General features: G+C 49.9%; 1 protein-coding gene across 12 annotated transcripts in view; it reads right to left on the minus strand.

Moving 5' to 3' along the window:
- Positions 1–16,871, minus strand: part of Cit (citron rho-interacting serine/threonine kinase) — a 168,875-nt gene that overhangs the window by 84,136 nt on the left and 67,868 nt on the right. For all 12 annotated transcript variants that reach the window (XM_052169024.1, XM_052169023.1, XM_052169022.1 and 9 more), the window contains exons 11-13: positions 5,202–5,307; positions 4,122–4,265; positions 2,712–2,831 (exon numbers count right to left, since the gene is read on the minus strand). In XM_052169024.1, the coding sequence (XP_052024984.1) occupies positions 2,712–2,831; positions 4,122–4,265; positions 5,202–5,307 (370 nt within the window). The remainder of the gene's footprint in view (positions 1–2,711; positions 2,832–4,121; positions 4,266–5,201; positions 5,308–16,871) is intronic.

Here is a 16,871-nt window from a genome sequence, read left to right on the forward strand (position 1 = left end):
AGGTGCTGGATAAGAGGCTGCTTCATAGCAGGTGATTATGATTTGCCTCATGCTCTAGCAGGGAAGTGGCTATGCCAGCTGCAGATTGTTTCTGTGAGTGTGTGGCATTTGGAATTCTGGGAACTTTTAAGAGGGTATAAATTTGAAAGCCCTGGGAGGAGCCCTAGCTTGCTCCTGCCGCTGTAGTTTGTCAAGTGATCGAGAGCAAAGAGACAAGAAGAAATTGGATTATCTCGACTACAAAGACTGGACTCGGCCCAAGGAACTTGAAGCCTCCTAATCAGCAGGAAGTAGTCTAAAGAGATCTATGTCCCCTCCCTCCTCTAACCTTCTTTCCTGCCTAGATAGGTTGGGGGGTTGGAAGGGATTAGGGTGGAGTAAGGGCTCAAAGGGAGGTAGAGATACAAGAACCTAATAAAGTAGCCCAAAAGTCCACCTACACACCTGACCCCTGTCCCCACCCTGATACTTCCAGTTCCTGAGCTGCCTACAGGGGGAGGAAAAGCAAGCGTCTACCACATCTCTCTCCTGGTCCTGGTTCAACGGATACCGATGGCAGAAGAACCCTCACATCGGCCAGTTTTCTATTATGACGGAGACTAAGGAAATCCCACAAAGCCAACAGCTTAGTAAATCCCTGCTTTCCGAGGACGCTGAGAGCAGAGCAGCAGGTCTGTTTGCAGGGGCGGCTGGGAAGGCTGCTGTAGCTCAGCATGGAATGGCTCATGGCGCTGAGCTGAAGGGTCAGAATGGATTGTCCACCTACAGTGACTGTGGGGATGGTCCTACTCCCGGAAGTCCTGGGGGCCCCCAGTGACTTCTAAGAGGAACCGTCATTCTGTTTTGTGATTTTGGAGTCAAACCGTGAGGGGGCCCTACTGGGCGTACTCCCTAAAAAAATAACTAGGTAAAAACAGAGAATTACAAACAAAAAAACTGTGTTCTGAAAGAAAAATCTGGGGATTCATCTTAAATCCCTGAGACACCAATGCACCAAAAACTAAATACTACAAGTTTGCTAGAAGCCTCAAATACATTTTCTTTATCTACAAATAGTGGGCCCCTTCCAAAAAAAAAAAAAAAAAAAAAAGCCATTTTAAACATATCCTCCTTTCAAGAGAAGTAAAATCCAGAACAGAAAAGTTTTCTCTGGCCCCCTCGGAACTTTTGGCGGTCATTAAATCTGAAACTCCACATGCGCTCTGCTGTGACATGAATCACCAAAGACATCTCTTTGAACTCAACCACCAGAGCACAGTGCTCTCCAAAATGTCCTGATTAATTCTTTCTATGGAACTCGTGAACACCCTCTGGTGGCCAAAGGCAGCTTTCATTTCCCCAGGATATCCCCTAAATTAATTTCTAAACACAAAGAACTGACGGGAGATAAAGAATCCTACCTCCTGCAACCTTCAGGAGGGAGAAGAAGAAAAGCTATGTGATAAAGGTGAATGAGTCACCTGTCAGAAGTCTCAGAGCCCGCGTGCCCTCTGGAGCCTCCTCGGAGGGGGCTGCGCCAGGACTTGATGACCCATTTGCAAAGTTCTCTGTGCACATTTATTTATAATGTTCTTACACAGCAGGAGGCTTGTCAACCCCTCACTTAAAACATATTGAGGTGGCCACCCAGGCTGAGCCAGCTGCAGGAATGTTTCTCAGTTGCGCCCCCGAGTGGCCGAGTTTGTGAATCCCGAGACGGAGGCTTACTTCTATTAGCGTCCCATTAGGTTTCCTGAAGTGAATGAGTTGCTTGGCAGCTGATAACAGCTCACCACTTACTCATTTCCAGCTCTTCATTAAAGTTTCTATTTACAGCGTCTTCAGAAGACAGTTAAAAAAAAAAAAAACTAAGCAAAAACGAAAACAATAAGGAGATATAAAAATGAGCCGGAGAAAACCCTGTTAGAAAGAGTGGGGGAGAGGAGCGGGCTGTTTAAAAGTCGCTGCTCTCCTGGAAACAGCGCATGCCCAGAAGGTCGCTGCTTGCCTGGAGACTCAGGACGGCGGTGCATGCTCAGATTTACAGTGTGAGCTCAACCTGCTCTCAGTGGCTCGGACTTTTCTTCTAGGACTTTTTTTTCTTATAGATATATATATAAGTGAAACTACTGAATGATCTTGGTCTCTCTTGACAACTGAAAGTGAATCGGAAAAGCTATTAAAAAATACTGAATTCCTTTGGAATCATTCAAAGCAGAGTTTGGTAAACTTTTGGTAAGTAAAAAGTTAGCTTTATAGCCACACACTCTGAAAACAGCTTCTTTTGTGCCTCTGTAGCACAAAAGCCACCATAAATGAAATCAGTACAGTTGTGTTCCAATAAACTTTTATGCACACTGAAATTTAAATTTTACAAAATCACATGTCAAAAAATAATTTCTCTCTCTTTCTCTAATCATTTGAGAATATAAAAGTCACTCTTGGTCTGGGACATAGAACTAGGCACAGAAAGGAGGAAGGGGCCAGACCTGCCCCTAGGTTGCCCCATTAGTGTTCTTTATTAAAAACAGATATAGGAGTTGCAGCCTTCAATACTAGTAGACAAGCAAGCTCGTGTGATTTATATAAATCATGGAGAAGCTACAGACTCCATACGACCCACCTGTGTATCCCACTCCCTCCGTGTCCCCAACCTATGCTGGCAGACTCAAACATGCCTGACATCAGTGGCTGGAGCTGCAGGGGCTGTGCGGTGGAGCAAGTGGCCATACCTGCTCCTTGATCTCCTGGAGCTTCCGGCCCTGCTCCCTGATGTCATGGAGAAGCTGCAGAGCTTTGTCATCTTCCTGGGACACCTCCATCCGTGCTTGCTCCAAACTTCGCTTTAAGCTCTGCGGAAAGCAAAGATTTTAATAGGGATGCCCCGCAGACCCTGTTCTGGTTGAAAAGGTTCATTAGGAGAGCTTCGCGTGATGGGCCAAGGCAGACGACTCGCAGCAGTCGCTGGTTCCGATTTTCACCCTGTGAAAGCTACTTGGTGGAAGAAACGTCATCGCAAGCTCGCAACCTTGCGGGGGCGGAGCCTGAAACTCTTATCGCTAATGTCTGGCACAGTCTACTTATCCTGGTACCTACTCACTGGTGTGTTCAGGACTGAAGGCCAGTAAATCCTGTGTCTGTTAGAAGTGAGTATCTAGTGTATCCTAGGGCGTGAAAAGCTTTTCCAGATTCTCGGGTGCAAATGTCTGTTTCAAAGAAGCAAAAGCTTCATGGTCTACCCGGCTGTTATTTCAGAGTCCAGTTGGGTACCAGCCTCCTGACCTGCCTCCTAGACACCTATGATCCATCAGTTCCCCCACCCCACCCCAACCCTACCCCCAGGCTTCCTTGGCACTGAGGGAGACATCTGAAATACACAGCTGTAAACTTCACCCACCACTGAAAGGCAGCCAAGTCTGGAAGGCAAACATAGCAGTTATTCTTAATCAGCCACGTTCTATAGATTTCCTCTCTCTTGTGAGAAAAAAATAAACTTTTATAAATGTGTGATTCAACCTCTTACGACTGTTTCATTGGGCACAGTAGAGAACACCTGAATGAAAACTTCCACAGGACAATGAAGAGGACAGTCTACTCTTGTGAAGGAAAGGGAAAAAAAAAATGGAGTCGCAATGGAAACAATGACACAGCTTGGGGCTCAGAGGCCGAGTCTCCTGGGCTACAGTGCTTCTAAGGGAATAAAAAAATTGATTTGATAGATCTAAAGTATGTTTTTTTTTTACACGAATTTGGGAGTTTAGTCCTCAAAGCTGATCATGCCAGACACAGCCTAGACCAGAGAGGTTGGGACTGACGTCAGGACTTTCTGCCAAAGGCTTCAGTGACCCTTGACTCCCGTCTCTGGGACTGGGGAAGCTCTGCAGCCCACACTGGCTCTCTGCTGAGCGCCAATTCCAGCCTGACTCCTAGGGGGCCTCATGCCTAACTTATGCTAACTCAGCCGGCGCCTGCCAGTCTTGTGTATCCACGGCAGTCTAGCAGCGCTTGTCTATCCACGCGGGTCTCTCTCTACTCTCTGCCACTGGCTGTGAGGTGCCTCATGGAGCTGTCATGAAACAGGATGAGACACACACGACAGGAAGTGCCACCTCCAAGGGAAGGGGGCTTCGGGGGAGGCTCACACTGCATTCTGTGATGTAGGTGGCAAGGTCCTGCTCCAGGAGGGATCTCTGAGTCTCAGAGGCCTTCAGCTCCACCTCCTTCTGACTAAGCACAGCCTCCACCTCTGACACTCTGCGATGTAACCGCGTCATTTCCTGCTCCATCTGAAATAAACACACGCACTGGTTAAAAGGGACCTGGGAGGGGGGAATGGGGGGACAGTCACGCGTCAAGGGGGGGACCCTAGGCCACCTGGTGGCCTGTGGGGCGGTTACCGCTAATTCGCCAAGAGCTGGGATGGAAATACCATTGCTTCTTCTCCCAGGAGCATACAGTTCTTCAAAAGGACAGTCACCAAAGGCTAGGTCAGTCCTGTCATCCAAGTCCTGCTTCGCAGGGTCACTTCTCTAACCCACTTAGCAAAGAAGCCACCGACATCAGGATTCACCTGCTTGCCCTTTTTTTTTTCCTACTGGTGTGGCTTAGACGGATGTCAGGTTAATTTTATCCTAAATCCATCTTGGTCCCCCCCATCTCCTTGCAAAGACCTGGAGGACAGATCCGGGACCAGGCCGAGAGAGAATTATTCGTCTGCGCTCTCAGGCGTCCCACACAAGCAGTGGTTTCTTATTAGGTTTTCAGAGGGTTGCCTCTGGGCAGGAACCGTGAGTGTTTAGAGCCGGGAGCATAGTCAGCACAGTGGCCGCAGTGACACAAGCAGGAGTTCTAAAGGACTAGGAAGACACACTCCGCCTCACTCCAAGCAGATGGGACGGACGCTTCTCAGCCCCAGGTGAGGACCCAGGCCGCCTGCCGGAAGAAGCGGACACCGGGCTGGGTCATGCTGAGAAACAGGCCGTTTTAAATCCGGGGCCTCCTCTGGTTAAGATTTAAAGGATTTATGGCAATGTCTGGGCCCAGATTCATCTCCCTCTGAGCTGCTGGAGGCACGACTTCAGCGAGGGAGACGAGGGAGACGGCACCTCGCTCTCTACAGATCAGGAGGCTCAGGGCCAGCAGCGGCCCCCGGCAGGTCCCTTGGCCTGGGTTGACAGGAGGATCCTGGAGCAGGGACGGAGGCCGGCTGCGGAGATAACTACCTTGTGACACTTGTCCTGAGAGTCTTGCAGCTCTTTGTTTTTGATGAGGAGTTTCTTTTCCATGGAGCTAATCTTGGCAGGGGAGTCCAGACCCGATACAACAGACCTAAATATAAAAATAATGATTAAGAAAAAAGAAAAAAGTCAAGTGGTCTACATGTCAGCCCAGGAGCCGTGTTTGGGAACTGCAGTGGAAAAGACAGACCTGCCTGCAGAGCTGGCTCTAGCGTCTCCTGGTGGCATTAAACCCACGGGGCAGGGAGGTGAAAGAAAGCAAGGGCCTGGCAGGTAGGCAGGTGCAGGTGCAGGTAGGCAGTAGGTTGGTGAAGGTAGGCAGGTGCAGGTAGGCAGGTAGGCAGGTACAGGTGCAGGTAGGCAATAGGTTGGTGAAGGTAGGCAGGTGCAGGTAGGCAGGTGCAGGTAGGCAGGTGTAGGTGCAGGTAGGCAGGTGCAGGTGCAGGTAGGCAGGTGTAGGTGCAGGTAGGCAGGTGTAGGTGCAGGTAGGCAGGTGCAGGTAGGCAGGTGCAGGTGCAGGTAGGCAGGTGCAGGTGCAGGTAGGCAGGTAGGCAGGTGCAGGTGCAGGTAGGCAGGTGCAGGTAGGCAGGTGCAGGTGCAGGTAGGCAGGTGCAGGTGCAGGTAGGCGGTAAGTAGGTAAAGGTAGGTAGGTGCAGGTAGGCAGTAGATAGGTGAAGGTAGGTAGGTGCAGGTAGGCGGTAGGCAGGTGCAGGTAGGTGGTAGGCAGGTGCAGGTAGGCAGGTGCAGGTAGGCGGTAAGTAGGTGAAGGTAGGTAGGTGCAGGTAGGCAGTAGGTAGGTGAAGGTAGGTAGGTGCAGGTAGGCAGTAGGTAGGTGAAGGTAGGTAGGTGCAGGTAGGCAGGTAGGCAGGTGCAGGTAGGCAGGTGCAGGTAGGCAGGTGCAGGTAGGCAGGTAGGCAGGTGTAGGTAGGCAGGTAGGCAGGTGCAGGTTCAAGGGAACCCGGGGCCTTGGTCTGCACAACTACAGCAAGATGGCGAGGAGGTGAGAACCTGCCACGTGCACAGCTGGGCCTGGCATGGCTGGCTCCCTTCACCGACTCGCTCAACAGGCGTGGATTTGACACTCACTAGGAGCCACGGCACACAGCAGAGCACACTTGACAAGGGCTCCTCCCGAAGTCTTACAGATGAGAAAGCCTTCTTGAGGAGGAAAGGGGATGTAACCTGATAACATGGTGGCCCACCTAAGGCTGAGACCTGCTTTAGTTAAGCGAGGGAGTATGACCTGGGAAGATACACTTCCTAGAGATGATGGCTTTTGAGACCTGAAGGCTAAGAAGGTTCTAGGGCCACACAATCAAGGAGGAAAGATGCTCTGGGGACAAGGGACAGCAGTCACACTGCCTCTGAGGTAGGGCAGACAGGACTGAGTGGTTTTGGCACCACCTCCCTGTAAGGTTCTCCTGTCGTTCCTCTGGCCTCGTCTGTTTTGTTGGGTTTCTATAACCAGCTCAAGCTTATGCTAGTAGGCCAAAGGATATTCTCATTCCTTTCCCAAAGATGCAGCTGTCCGTTCCGGAAGCTACAAAGACCTTCCTACACAGTGAGCAGACTCTGTCCCTGAGATTAGGTTAATGATCTTGAAAGGCAAAGATTATCCTAAATTACCTGAACGGGTCCAATGTACTCAGAAAGGCCGTGGTGGGGGGACAGAAAGCCAAACATGGAGGCAGAGCACGGGGTCAGAGACATGAAAATACTGCATGACTGGCTCAGAAGACGCAGCGTCAGGCTGAGACGGGCGGCTCAGTAGTTGAGCTCCTATGGGCCTATGGAGCCACAAAGCAAGCGATCCATCTCAATCCATACAGAAAGCAAGGACCAACATTAAGGGCTGTCCCCTGGCCTGCCTACACACGCGCGCGCGCGCGCGCGCGCACACACACACACACACACACACGCGCGCGCGCGCACGCACACGCACACATGCACACACACACAAAGATGGCGAACCACCAGCCACAGCTCACAAACAGGTGACCTCTAGGAGCTGGACAAGGTACGGAGGCTGATTCTCCTCAAAGCCTGCAGGTAGAGCACAGCCTCATGTCAGCTGACTTCGGCCTAGAGAAACCCACTGGAACCCTTGACCCCAGAAACACAAGAGAGCAGGCGCGTGTTCTTCCACGCTTTCCGTTTGTGGTGACTTGTAGGGCCAACGTGAGACGTGTCTGCTCTCTGAGCTCTGGGACATACCTACTTCTACCTGAACACCAGAGATGCTTTAATCAGTTACGCCTCTCGCCGCTCTGAGGCAGACAGGGTTTATTATGCTCATTATCTGGTGAGGTTAAGGAAATGGCTTCTGTTAGTCGATAGGAAGTGGACGACTAAGAACGGCTGCATTCACCCAATGCCACACTCAGGAACCAGCACAAGCGTTTCATGGCGAGCTATGCAGGGGATATACTGGAAGGGAGCGCACGCCCACATGTAGGTGCCCTGTGGGTTCGCTATGAGAATCTAGTGTCCCTCAGTGGCAGGGGAAGGACAAAGTCTGGTCAACAGCAAGCAAAGGTTCCAATGCGCAGAGGGACACGGCGGTGCCCACTGCTGCCCTGAGGACCCGTCTTCGTTGCCTTGGTAACAGGACTGCAGGAGCTGGTTGCTGATGAGCACTGGGGGTCTTCCCAGCAGGTCCAAGTTCTGTTTCTGCTGCCCCAGACTACTTCCCAGTCTAAAAGAGGTCAGCCTCCTGCAGCAACATCAGACACCTGACTGACTGGCTGACAGCTCTCTCTACATTCAACAGCAGCCAGGGGAATCAACGATTGGAGTGGCTCTGCTCTGTGTACAACAAGCCTGTCACTGACGAGCTGTGTGACCTCTGAGCCTCAGGCTTCTCTCCTGTAAAATGGGTGTAGCGCAGAGCCCTAAACACATCCCTGGCACATTGAGGGTTTGACAAATGTCAACCATTACTATGACTGTTGCCATTTTTATTAAGATCCCTGCAACTTTGCAAATAGCACATGCCTCACAGGCCTAAAACAGTTGCTTGAAATGGTAACACTCGGGGCTGAATGTGCTGTGCACTGTTATTCACATCAAGACAAACAGTGATTATTCATAGAAATGGGCAATGGGGATTAAAATCCAGAAATAAATCTTTTTTTTTTAAACTCTCACATTTGTTTAGAAATTTTAACACTTCTCACAAGCCTACTTCCTAGCCAAAATACAAGTGCATGTGCACACACACACACACACACACACACACACACACACACACACGGAGAGCCCTGCCTTTGTGGGGTTTACTTGCAGTAGTCTTGAGTTTGTTTCCCTCGCTCCTCTAGAGAGCAAGCCCTAGGTCACAGGAGGAGCCAGGGACAGTCCCCAGTCCTTCAGTGGTCAAGGGGCACCCAGTCACCACAAGGGACAGACACCACCCATGACAGCACAGGCTGCCGTTCTCTGCACCTGAGCACAAGCTAGCAGCCTTTGAGAAAAACACCCGCATGCGCCTTGTGATGGTGGGCTGGGATGTGGCTCACTTAATGACACAGCGGAGGCAGGGCTCCAGCAGAGCTTAAAGTTGAATGTTCGCTGGTTTGAGTACAAAACAGATTGCTTATTCGCCAAAAAGGAAAGGAAGAAAAAAGCGTTTCTAGGTCACTGGTTAATAGGGCCCAGAAAGCCAGAGCCAAGCACCCGTGGGAGATGGCGCGCGGTCACCCCATGTCCGACTCTTCACTCTGCTGTTTTGATACCTGACAAATGTTCACATTTAAGAGTTCTAAGTACAGCAATTAAAAGCTCTTCAGACTAAAGAAACCTTTTTTTTTTATTTTATGTTTTTTAAGAATAAATAAAAACCACATCTAAAACAAGCTCTAGTGGGAATGCTGGGACTAAAATCAACCTGCAGTGGCAACCACACAAACAGGAGGGGTCAGAGGGAGGCGGTGGTCACCTCAGCCCTCGGTGACTTCCTGTCCCTCACTGGGAGGTGGAACTGTTGCAACCAAAGCTGGGGTGGGACTCACCCAGACCGAAGCAGTCTGTACCTCACGGGAACGGGGGCCTGGCCCTACAGGACCGCCACCATTAAACTCTGTAACGATTCCAATGGACACTCGGGTGGAAAACTGGGGTGCTCATTAGAAGAACGTGCTTGTGGTTTCAAGTCAAGGTGGCACTTTGGCTGTCCTGTGAGGCCAGCAGTCTGTGGTCACGCTTTGGTGGGAACTCATTTTGGTCTGAATCTCAGGACAAGTACAAGTGTCGGGCAGTGACTGAGAGGAGCATTCGCAATCATTTCATATGTTCACTGCTTCACTTATGTAGTGTATGTGTGCATGTATGCACCGTGATGTACGCGTGACACAGGACAACTTTAGGGAACTCTGTTTTCCTTCCTATGGTGCCACTGCTCAGACACTTAACGGCTGAGCCAGGTACCCGCCCTTTTCTGTTGTTTGGAGACACAGTTGCACTATGTAGCCTGGGCTGACTGTGAGCACTCAATCCCCCTGTTTCAGCCCACAAAGGTTGGGATTATAGGCATGGGCCATGACGCCCACTTAAGTTAATTTAACTATACCATCTCTATGTATTTCTTAAATACACACACACACACACACACACACAAACACACATACACACAAAACAGTAAAGGCAGATATAGCTCAGATACAGCTTGCATGATATTTATCTTCAATATAACTAAGGCAATTGACTCCCAGTACCAAGGACAAGCGCCAACAGAATTTTTTTTTTTAATTTTTAAAAATATAAGTCCAGGAGTGTTGTGTTTTGCCCGAGACTGCATGTGCACCCAGAACATGAAGATGCCTCAAGAGGCCAGAAGAGAGCATGAGGTCTCCTGGAACCGGAGCTAGGAGCGGTTGTAAGCACCACATAGGTGTTGGAAACCAAATCCGGGTCCTCTCCAAGAGCAGTAAGAGCTCTTAACCAGGGAGCCATCCCTCCCGGCGGCAGATATGCGTTCCTTAATGGAGATCCACTTGCCCCAATCAACATTCCAGAGCATTTCCTCCACTCACTCAAATCTAGGTTTATCACTAACCAGCTTCCAAAGTGACTGACGGGAGCTTTTCCCAGAGTTGGCCGGCATGAAGCCCTCAGCTCAAGAGGTCTCACCCAAGCACGGCTGAGAGCGAGCTACCAAACCACCTCACCCAGGTCTGGTTTCAGACATCAAGTGTCTAGTCTGTTGCAAGCATGGCGTTATTTAAAGCTTATATTGTTGAAGGGAAGTTTAAAAAACAAAGCCAAGGGGCTGGAGAGATGGCTCAGCTGGTAAGAGCACCGACTGCTCTTCCAAAGGTCATGAGTTCAAATCCCAGCATCCACATGGTGGCTCACAACCATCCGTAAAGAGATCTGACACCCTCTTCTGGCGTCTGAAGACAGCTACAGTGTACTTACATATAATAAATAAATAAATATTTAAAAAAAAAAAAAGCCAAACCACTCTTCTGTGGAGTACTACATCAGGATTCAGAGGCCTTGGTGCATGCCCGTGGCCCAGAACTGCTGGAAAGTGATAAAATTTGACTTCTGAGCAGGAAAACACGCAATGTAAAACATATGAATAAATCTCACTTTACAAAAAAAAAAATGGAATTCTCTCCTACAGTCCAGTGGCTCTTTCCCAGGATACATTTGGTGATATTTAGAACATTCTTTATAATCTTAGTCGATGGGGTGGGGAGGGGGTGGGGAATGAGGGTGTGGAGGGTGGGTGAAGGGTGTTGGGGGGGTGCTATTAACATTCCTTATGAAGGAGAGAGAGATGCTTCTCAATAATCAATAATAGGAGGAACCTGCAGGACTTATCCAGCCCCAAATGTCACCAATGCCAGGCTGAGAAATTCTCAGTATGGAGGCTGTAAGGTAAAGGAAGCCTCGATTTCTAATCTCAGGGACCATCAGGGACCGTTCCAGAGGGAAAATGAACACCAGCCCTGCCAGGAGTCAGGGAGCCACTCAGGACACAAGTTCTATGTACGGGCACTTTACTGGCCGCCTCACCAGATCTCCGAAATCCGCGTGCTGTCATCCTGTGCGGAAGTGTGTGTAATGAAGAGCTGATCTTAAAGCCTCTACAACTACCCTAGCTGAGTGACAGGCAGTTAAAAGCAGAGGCGGCTACAATCGACGGTTGTGAATTCAAATCTCAACCCGACTGCTTGGCTGGACAGCACTGACAAGCAGACAGTACCCAGGATGTCCAGACAGGCAAAGTCATGCAGGAAAGAGCATGGTGGGTCATCTGGGATAAAGTGACCTCTATCCATGGCTGGTGGCATTTGTTGCTAAGTTGGAGCTCAAGACAGTCTAGAAACCCAAAAGTATCCACAAGCTAAGTCGGTCCACAGCCAGCCCCACCCCCACCCCGCACACAATTCAACCCACATCCACATCCACACAGCAACTCTCCATAGCCGCTCCATAGCCGGAGGGTGGGGTGGGAAGGAGAACTGAGCACCAGGAGAGATGTCGGAGGCCTAGGCCAGCCGTGCTCTGGACTGGATGGGATCCAGTACAAAGAGGATGCTAATAAAAGAACACGCCGCCTGCCCACTCGTTGCTTGCCCACCCCTCGCCACACCCCTCCCTGAGCAGCGGGTGCTGCAGCCACCCACACACACACAGCAGTGCCGTCTCTTCTAGGGCCAAGCCAAGTTTGGGCTTTCCTCCCCCCCCCCAGCTTCTATTTTCTAGAAAATTTTACTCTGAAATCAACACCTCTTCCTAATATATACATCTGCTTTATAATTACCAAGGCCCAAAGAGCGCCGAGAGAGGACAGTGCAAGACGGAGGGAGAAGGTGGGGTGGCCAGCCCCTCCACAGCCTAGAGACCATGTTTGCTTAATATTACATTGGACCCAAAAAAACTGTTTCGCACGTTGCATTTAAGAAAGATGATAAAATGCAGTTTTCCCAATGATGTGTCTATAAATAATCCATAGAACTAAGAAAAGTCCATGAAAGCTATTAACAGAAACACTTCGTATGTTAAGAGAATCCAGTGTGTACTTCCACCCCACAGGGCGGAACGTGGGGTAGGCCTAGAATCTTGTGCAAGTATCAAGTCATCCAACCTGCTTCTGTAAGAAGCCCACCCCTGCCTGAAAAATCTGTTGCCCAGCCACAGACCACAGGTCGCACGGGCTTCAGAGAACCAAGTGTAGAGACTAGAGGCTAAAACCAGAGTCATTGAAATTAGCTCAGCCGAGGGCCTCACCTTAATTGTGGCCAACGGCACTAAAAATATATGTAACCACAAGCTGTAACGTGGTACAGGAGAATTTAAAAACCATCAGCACTGTTTCCAAAAATACGCTGGCTTTTAAGACTGTACATTCTGAAATTTATGAACTAACTTTATAAGCCCATTTAAAAATACACAGTGGTGCCCCGTCCCAGCCTCCTGGAAGTGTGAAAGATGCCACTCTCCCGGGGAGCCTCAGACCCTGGCTTTGGAGTGCGCACATATGTACACCAAGATAAGCAACCACACACACTCTGCCGCTGCCGCCACCCATGGGTTCCAGATGAAGAGAAACATTTGCTCTAGAATGATTAATACGTGGCACAAAAATCATTTATCAAAACCCTCACTATTCATAAAAATATAGCCAGGCATGTGATTTTTTTAATACCATTCCCGGCTCTAAGTGAGGTTCATTTGGCAAGTTTTGTCAGCGTATCTCCACCTCTTCTCCGAATGAATGCCACCACCTAATTAATACACCCTGAGTTCAGCCCTCAGCCCTCTGCCAACCATCCTCCACAATGGTCAGAGGGATCTGTTAGAAAATGAGATCTGTCATGCTCCTACTCAAACCCTTTCAAGTCTTCCTGCTCAGGGTTAGACTAGGGCAAGCCTATGCAAGGCTAAGCTCTCTGACCTCAACCAAGACCACACTGCCCAAGGATCCAGAAGCCCAGCTTCCCAGTGCTCTGTAGGCTGTCTGTTGGTTGGGCACTCGTAGGAGGGTGGTCCTGGCTTAAAACTCTGCCTCTTCCCCCCCCCCCCCACCAGGAAAAACCTTCCCGGGATCGCCATTAACAGCCAACTCTGGCATTCTGATAGAACATGTATGTAGGCAGGAACTGCTGCCTCCTCTCTTCAGTGTTGAATCCTCAGTGCCTGGAAAGTACATGGCACATAGTAGGACAGCAAAACTGCTGAGTGAATGATCCAATGAATGAGTGCTCACCTATACCACCAGGACAGGAGCCTTGCGATGAGACTCACTGCAGGTCCAGCCTCTACCACAAGGCTTGGCACCTCACGGGAGGTCAGTGTAGACTTCTAGATCAGTTCACAGATAGTCAGGAGTGTCACCTCAGGTGACTCAACATTATCCCACCAAGTCCCAGTGCTCAGCTCAGGGAAGCCTTCCTGGTCAGTCTACATTGGCCACCCCACTTTGGTCCTCATTTTGAACAGATTTCTACAGAGCCCTGGCCACCATCTGTCTCTTGCGTATAGTGGCTTCCTGAGGACAGAGACAGCACCAGTCCTGTTTACATTTATAGCCTTGAAGTCTATAGCCATGGATCTGTTAAGTCAGTGGGTGGATGGGTAGATGGATGGATGGATGATAGACGGATGGATAGATGGATGAGTGGATGGATAGATGGATAGATGGGTGGATGGATGGATGGATGGATGGATGGATGGATGGATGGATAAATGGATAGATGAGTGGATGGATGGATGGAGGGATGGATGGATGAATGGATAGATGAGTGGATGGATGGATGGAGGGATGGATGGATGGATAAATGGATAGATGAGTGGATGGATGGATAGATGGATGGATGAATAAATGGATAGATGAGTGGATGGATGGATGAATAAATGGATAGATGAGTGGATGGATGGATGGATGGATAGATGAATAAATGGATAGATGAGTGGATGGATGGATGGATGGATGGATGGATGGATGGATGGATAGATGGATGGATGGATGGATGAATGGATAGATGAATGGATGGATGGATAGATGAATGGATAGATGAGTGGATGGATGGATGGATGGATGGATGATGGATGAATAAATGGATAGATGGGTGGGTGGATGGATGGATGGATGATGGATGAATAAATGGATAGATGAGTGGGTGGATGGATGGATGGATGGATGGATTGATGAATAAATGGATAGATGAGTGGATGGATGGATAGATGAGTGGATGGATGGATGGATGGATGGATGGATGGATGGAGGGATGGAGGGATGGATGAATAAATGGATAGATGAGTGGACAGATGGATGGATGGATGGATGGATGAATAAATGGATAGATGAGTGGATGGATGGATGGATAGATGGATGAATAAATGGATAGATGAGTGGATGGATGGATGGATAGATGGATGAATAAATGGATAGATGAGTGGATGGATGGATGGATGAATAAATGGATAGATGAGTGGATGGATGGATGGATGGATAGATGGATGGATGAATAAATGGATAGATGAGTGGATGGATGGACGGATGATGGGTAGATAGATGGTGTGCAGGCATCGAACAGGTACAGTATACAGATCATCATAGACAAAGGCATTCAAAATGAGAATTTCTGTGCAGGATCCAGGCTGAGCATACAGAAGCTCTCCAACCTCAACATCGGAGATGCGCTTGGTCCTGAGGCAGCAGCATCCCATGATACTCACCCACCTTAGGGACAATCAAGTACTCAAGTGTGAGACAGAATAGGTGACATCTTTGTTGGGGATAGGTCACAAGGCACACAGCACACTGTAACTGATTTTGGGGGAATGGGGGGATGGGAAGGGGTAAGACAGGGTTTCTCTATGGAGCTCTAGCTGTCCTGAAACTCTCTTTGTATACCAGGCTGGCCTTGAACTCAGAGGTCTACCTGTCTCTGCCTCCCAAGTGCTGGGATTAAAGGTGTGCCATGGACTTTATTAAGAGTTAAAAAATGCATGCATATATTAGAACATCTGTCAGGCACCCCATATTCTCTCAATGGGCAGAAACCAGCAAAATGTCTCTATAGAGAGGAAGCATGAAGGAACAGGGAGCCAAGAGCACCCTGGCTGCCATCAGTCCCAGTCTCAGTAACAGTAGTCAACAGAGCATGAGCACCTGCCCTGCTCTGCCCCCACCCCCAGACCTGTCTCTGCAGGAAACCTACTAGGCAGACTCTACCACAGCCCCACGGAATCTGAGAGAAGTTAACTGTCTCATTCTCAAAACTGGCAAGGGGTGGGGACCCAGATGTGAGCCCCTGCTGGTCTAATTCTCAAGCCTGGACTTTTCACGTCAGTGGGGGGGGGGGGGTGCTACAGCTAGTCCCCCAAAATAAAGAATGTTTTTATAAACTCTAAAGCTAAAGGGATGGTCTGTGGGACCCTCGAAGGTGCTGGGGATGGGATTGGTCATCTCCAGCTTTATTGTCTAAAAGCAACAGACACTGCTGAGCAGCATGGCAGCACAGACTGCGGGTGTGTGTGTGTGTGAGACCCCTCCAGAGCGGTGTCCCTTTACCTCGACTGTGTCCTTCTCACATGAACTATCAAAGCGGAGACTGTGAGGGGTCCGGTGGTGGGTACAGAGGTCTGAGGTAACCAGATCACGTGACTTCTTGGTGTCTACCAAGTATGAGACAGTGCATGGGCAGTCCTGTAATATACAGTCCTGGGCACACAGGAAGCGCTCAGTGGGCACAGGGAATCGGTATAACATGGACCACTTCAATCTAATTCAAGTTCAACCTGCCCCAGGCAAAGCCCTGCTGGTGGCAAAAGGAAGATGACACAGCCCCGTCCTCAGTGAGCCCTGGGTACTTTGGCCTGAACTAAGGGGACAGGGAGGAGGCAGGACTGGGAGCACAGGCTAGGGTCTTGGCACACTGCACTTGAATGTCAAGTTCAGGAGAGGCTATTAATTCTGTGCACAGAGATGCTGCTGAAGGTCCCCACAGGACAATGACATCACCCAGCCTTGGCTTTGGAGGAACTCCACTCTGGAGAATGGATGACGGCCAGGAGAACCAGAGGCGGAGGGCTCCTTGGGAGTCTACTGCACCAGCCTGAAGCAAGTGTCCACTGGGGTGGTGGGGGAGGGGTGGGGCAGAACAGTGGCACGGGTGCAAGTGTCACCAAAGAGCCTGGCCAGTGCCAGAGGAGCAGAGACAGGAGTGTGTAAGGAGCCACCATTTTCTAGCCTAGAAGGGTAGGGGGAGTGGTGGCTTCTCGGGGGAGGAAGAGGAGGGGCAGGGAAGGAGGTAAAGTCAAGAACTGAATGCGACAGCAGGTGGTGATATGCAGGCTCCAGGGGCCTAAAGGGACAGCGAAGGAGTAATCTGAGAAGGGAGATGGGAGGGAACCCGTGCCCAGGGCCCAGAGAGCAAAGGAGAAAGCCACGCAGACACGGGCTGACCAACACGAGTCCAGCCGCTTGCATGGCCCGCCGAGGGAAGCCCATAGCTTTTAAGATGGTTCTTGTACTGTGTGGATGGGGAGGGGGAAGGAGCCACTTAACACATGTGATTCCTTCAGGAGGGTCCGTCGAGAGAGACCAGGAGGCAAAGGGCAAAGCAGAGAGGGCCAAGAGGGATTTGCTCAGGCAAAGGAAGACTTGCCGACTGGAAGCCAAGCTTGGGAACGTGAAACACG

The sequence above is a fragment of the Apodemus sylvaticus genome, chromosome 22 (genome assembly GCF_947179515.1).
Source record: "Apodemus sylvaticus chromosome 22, mApoSyl1.1, whole genome shotgun sequence".
NCBI classification, from domain to species: Eukaryota; Metazoa; Chordata; class Mammalia; order Rodentia; family Muridae; genus Apodemus; species Apodemus sylvaticus.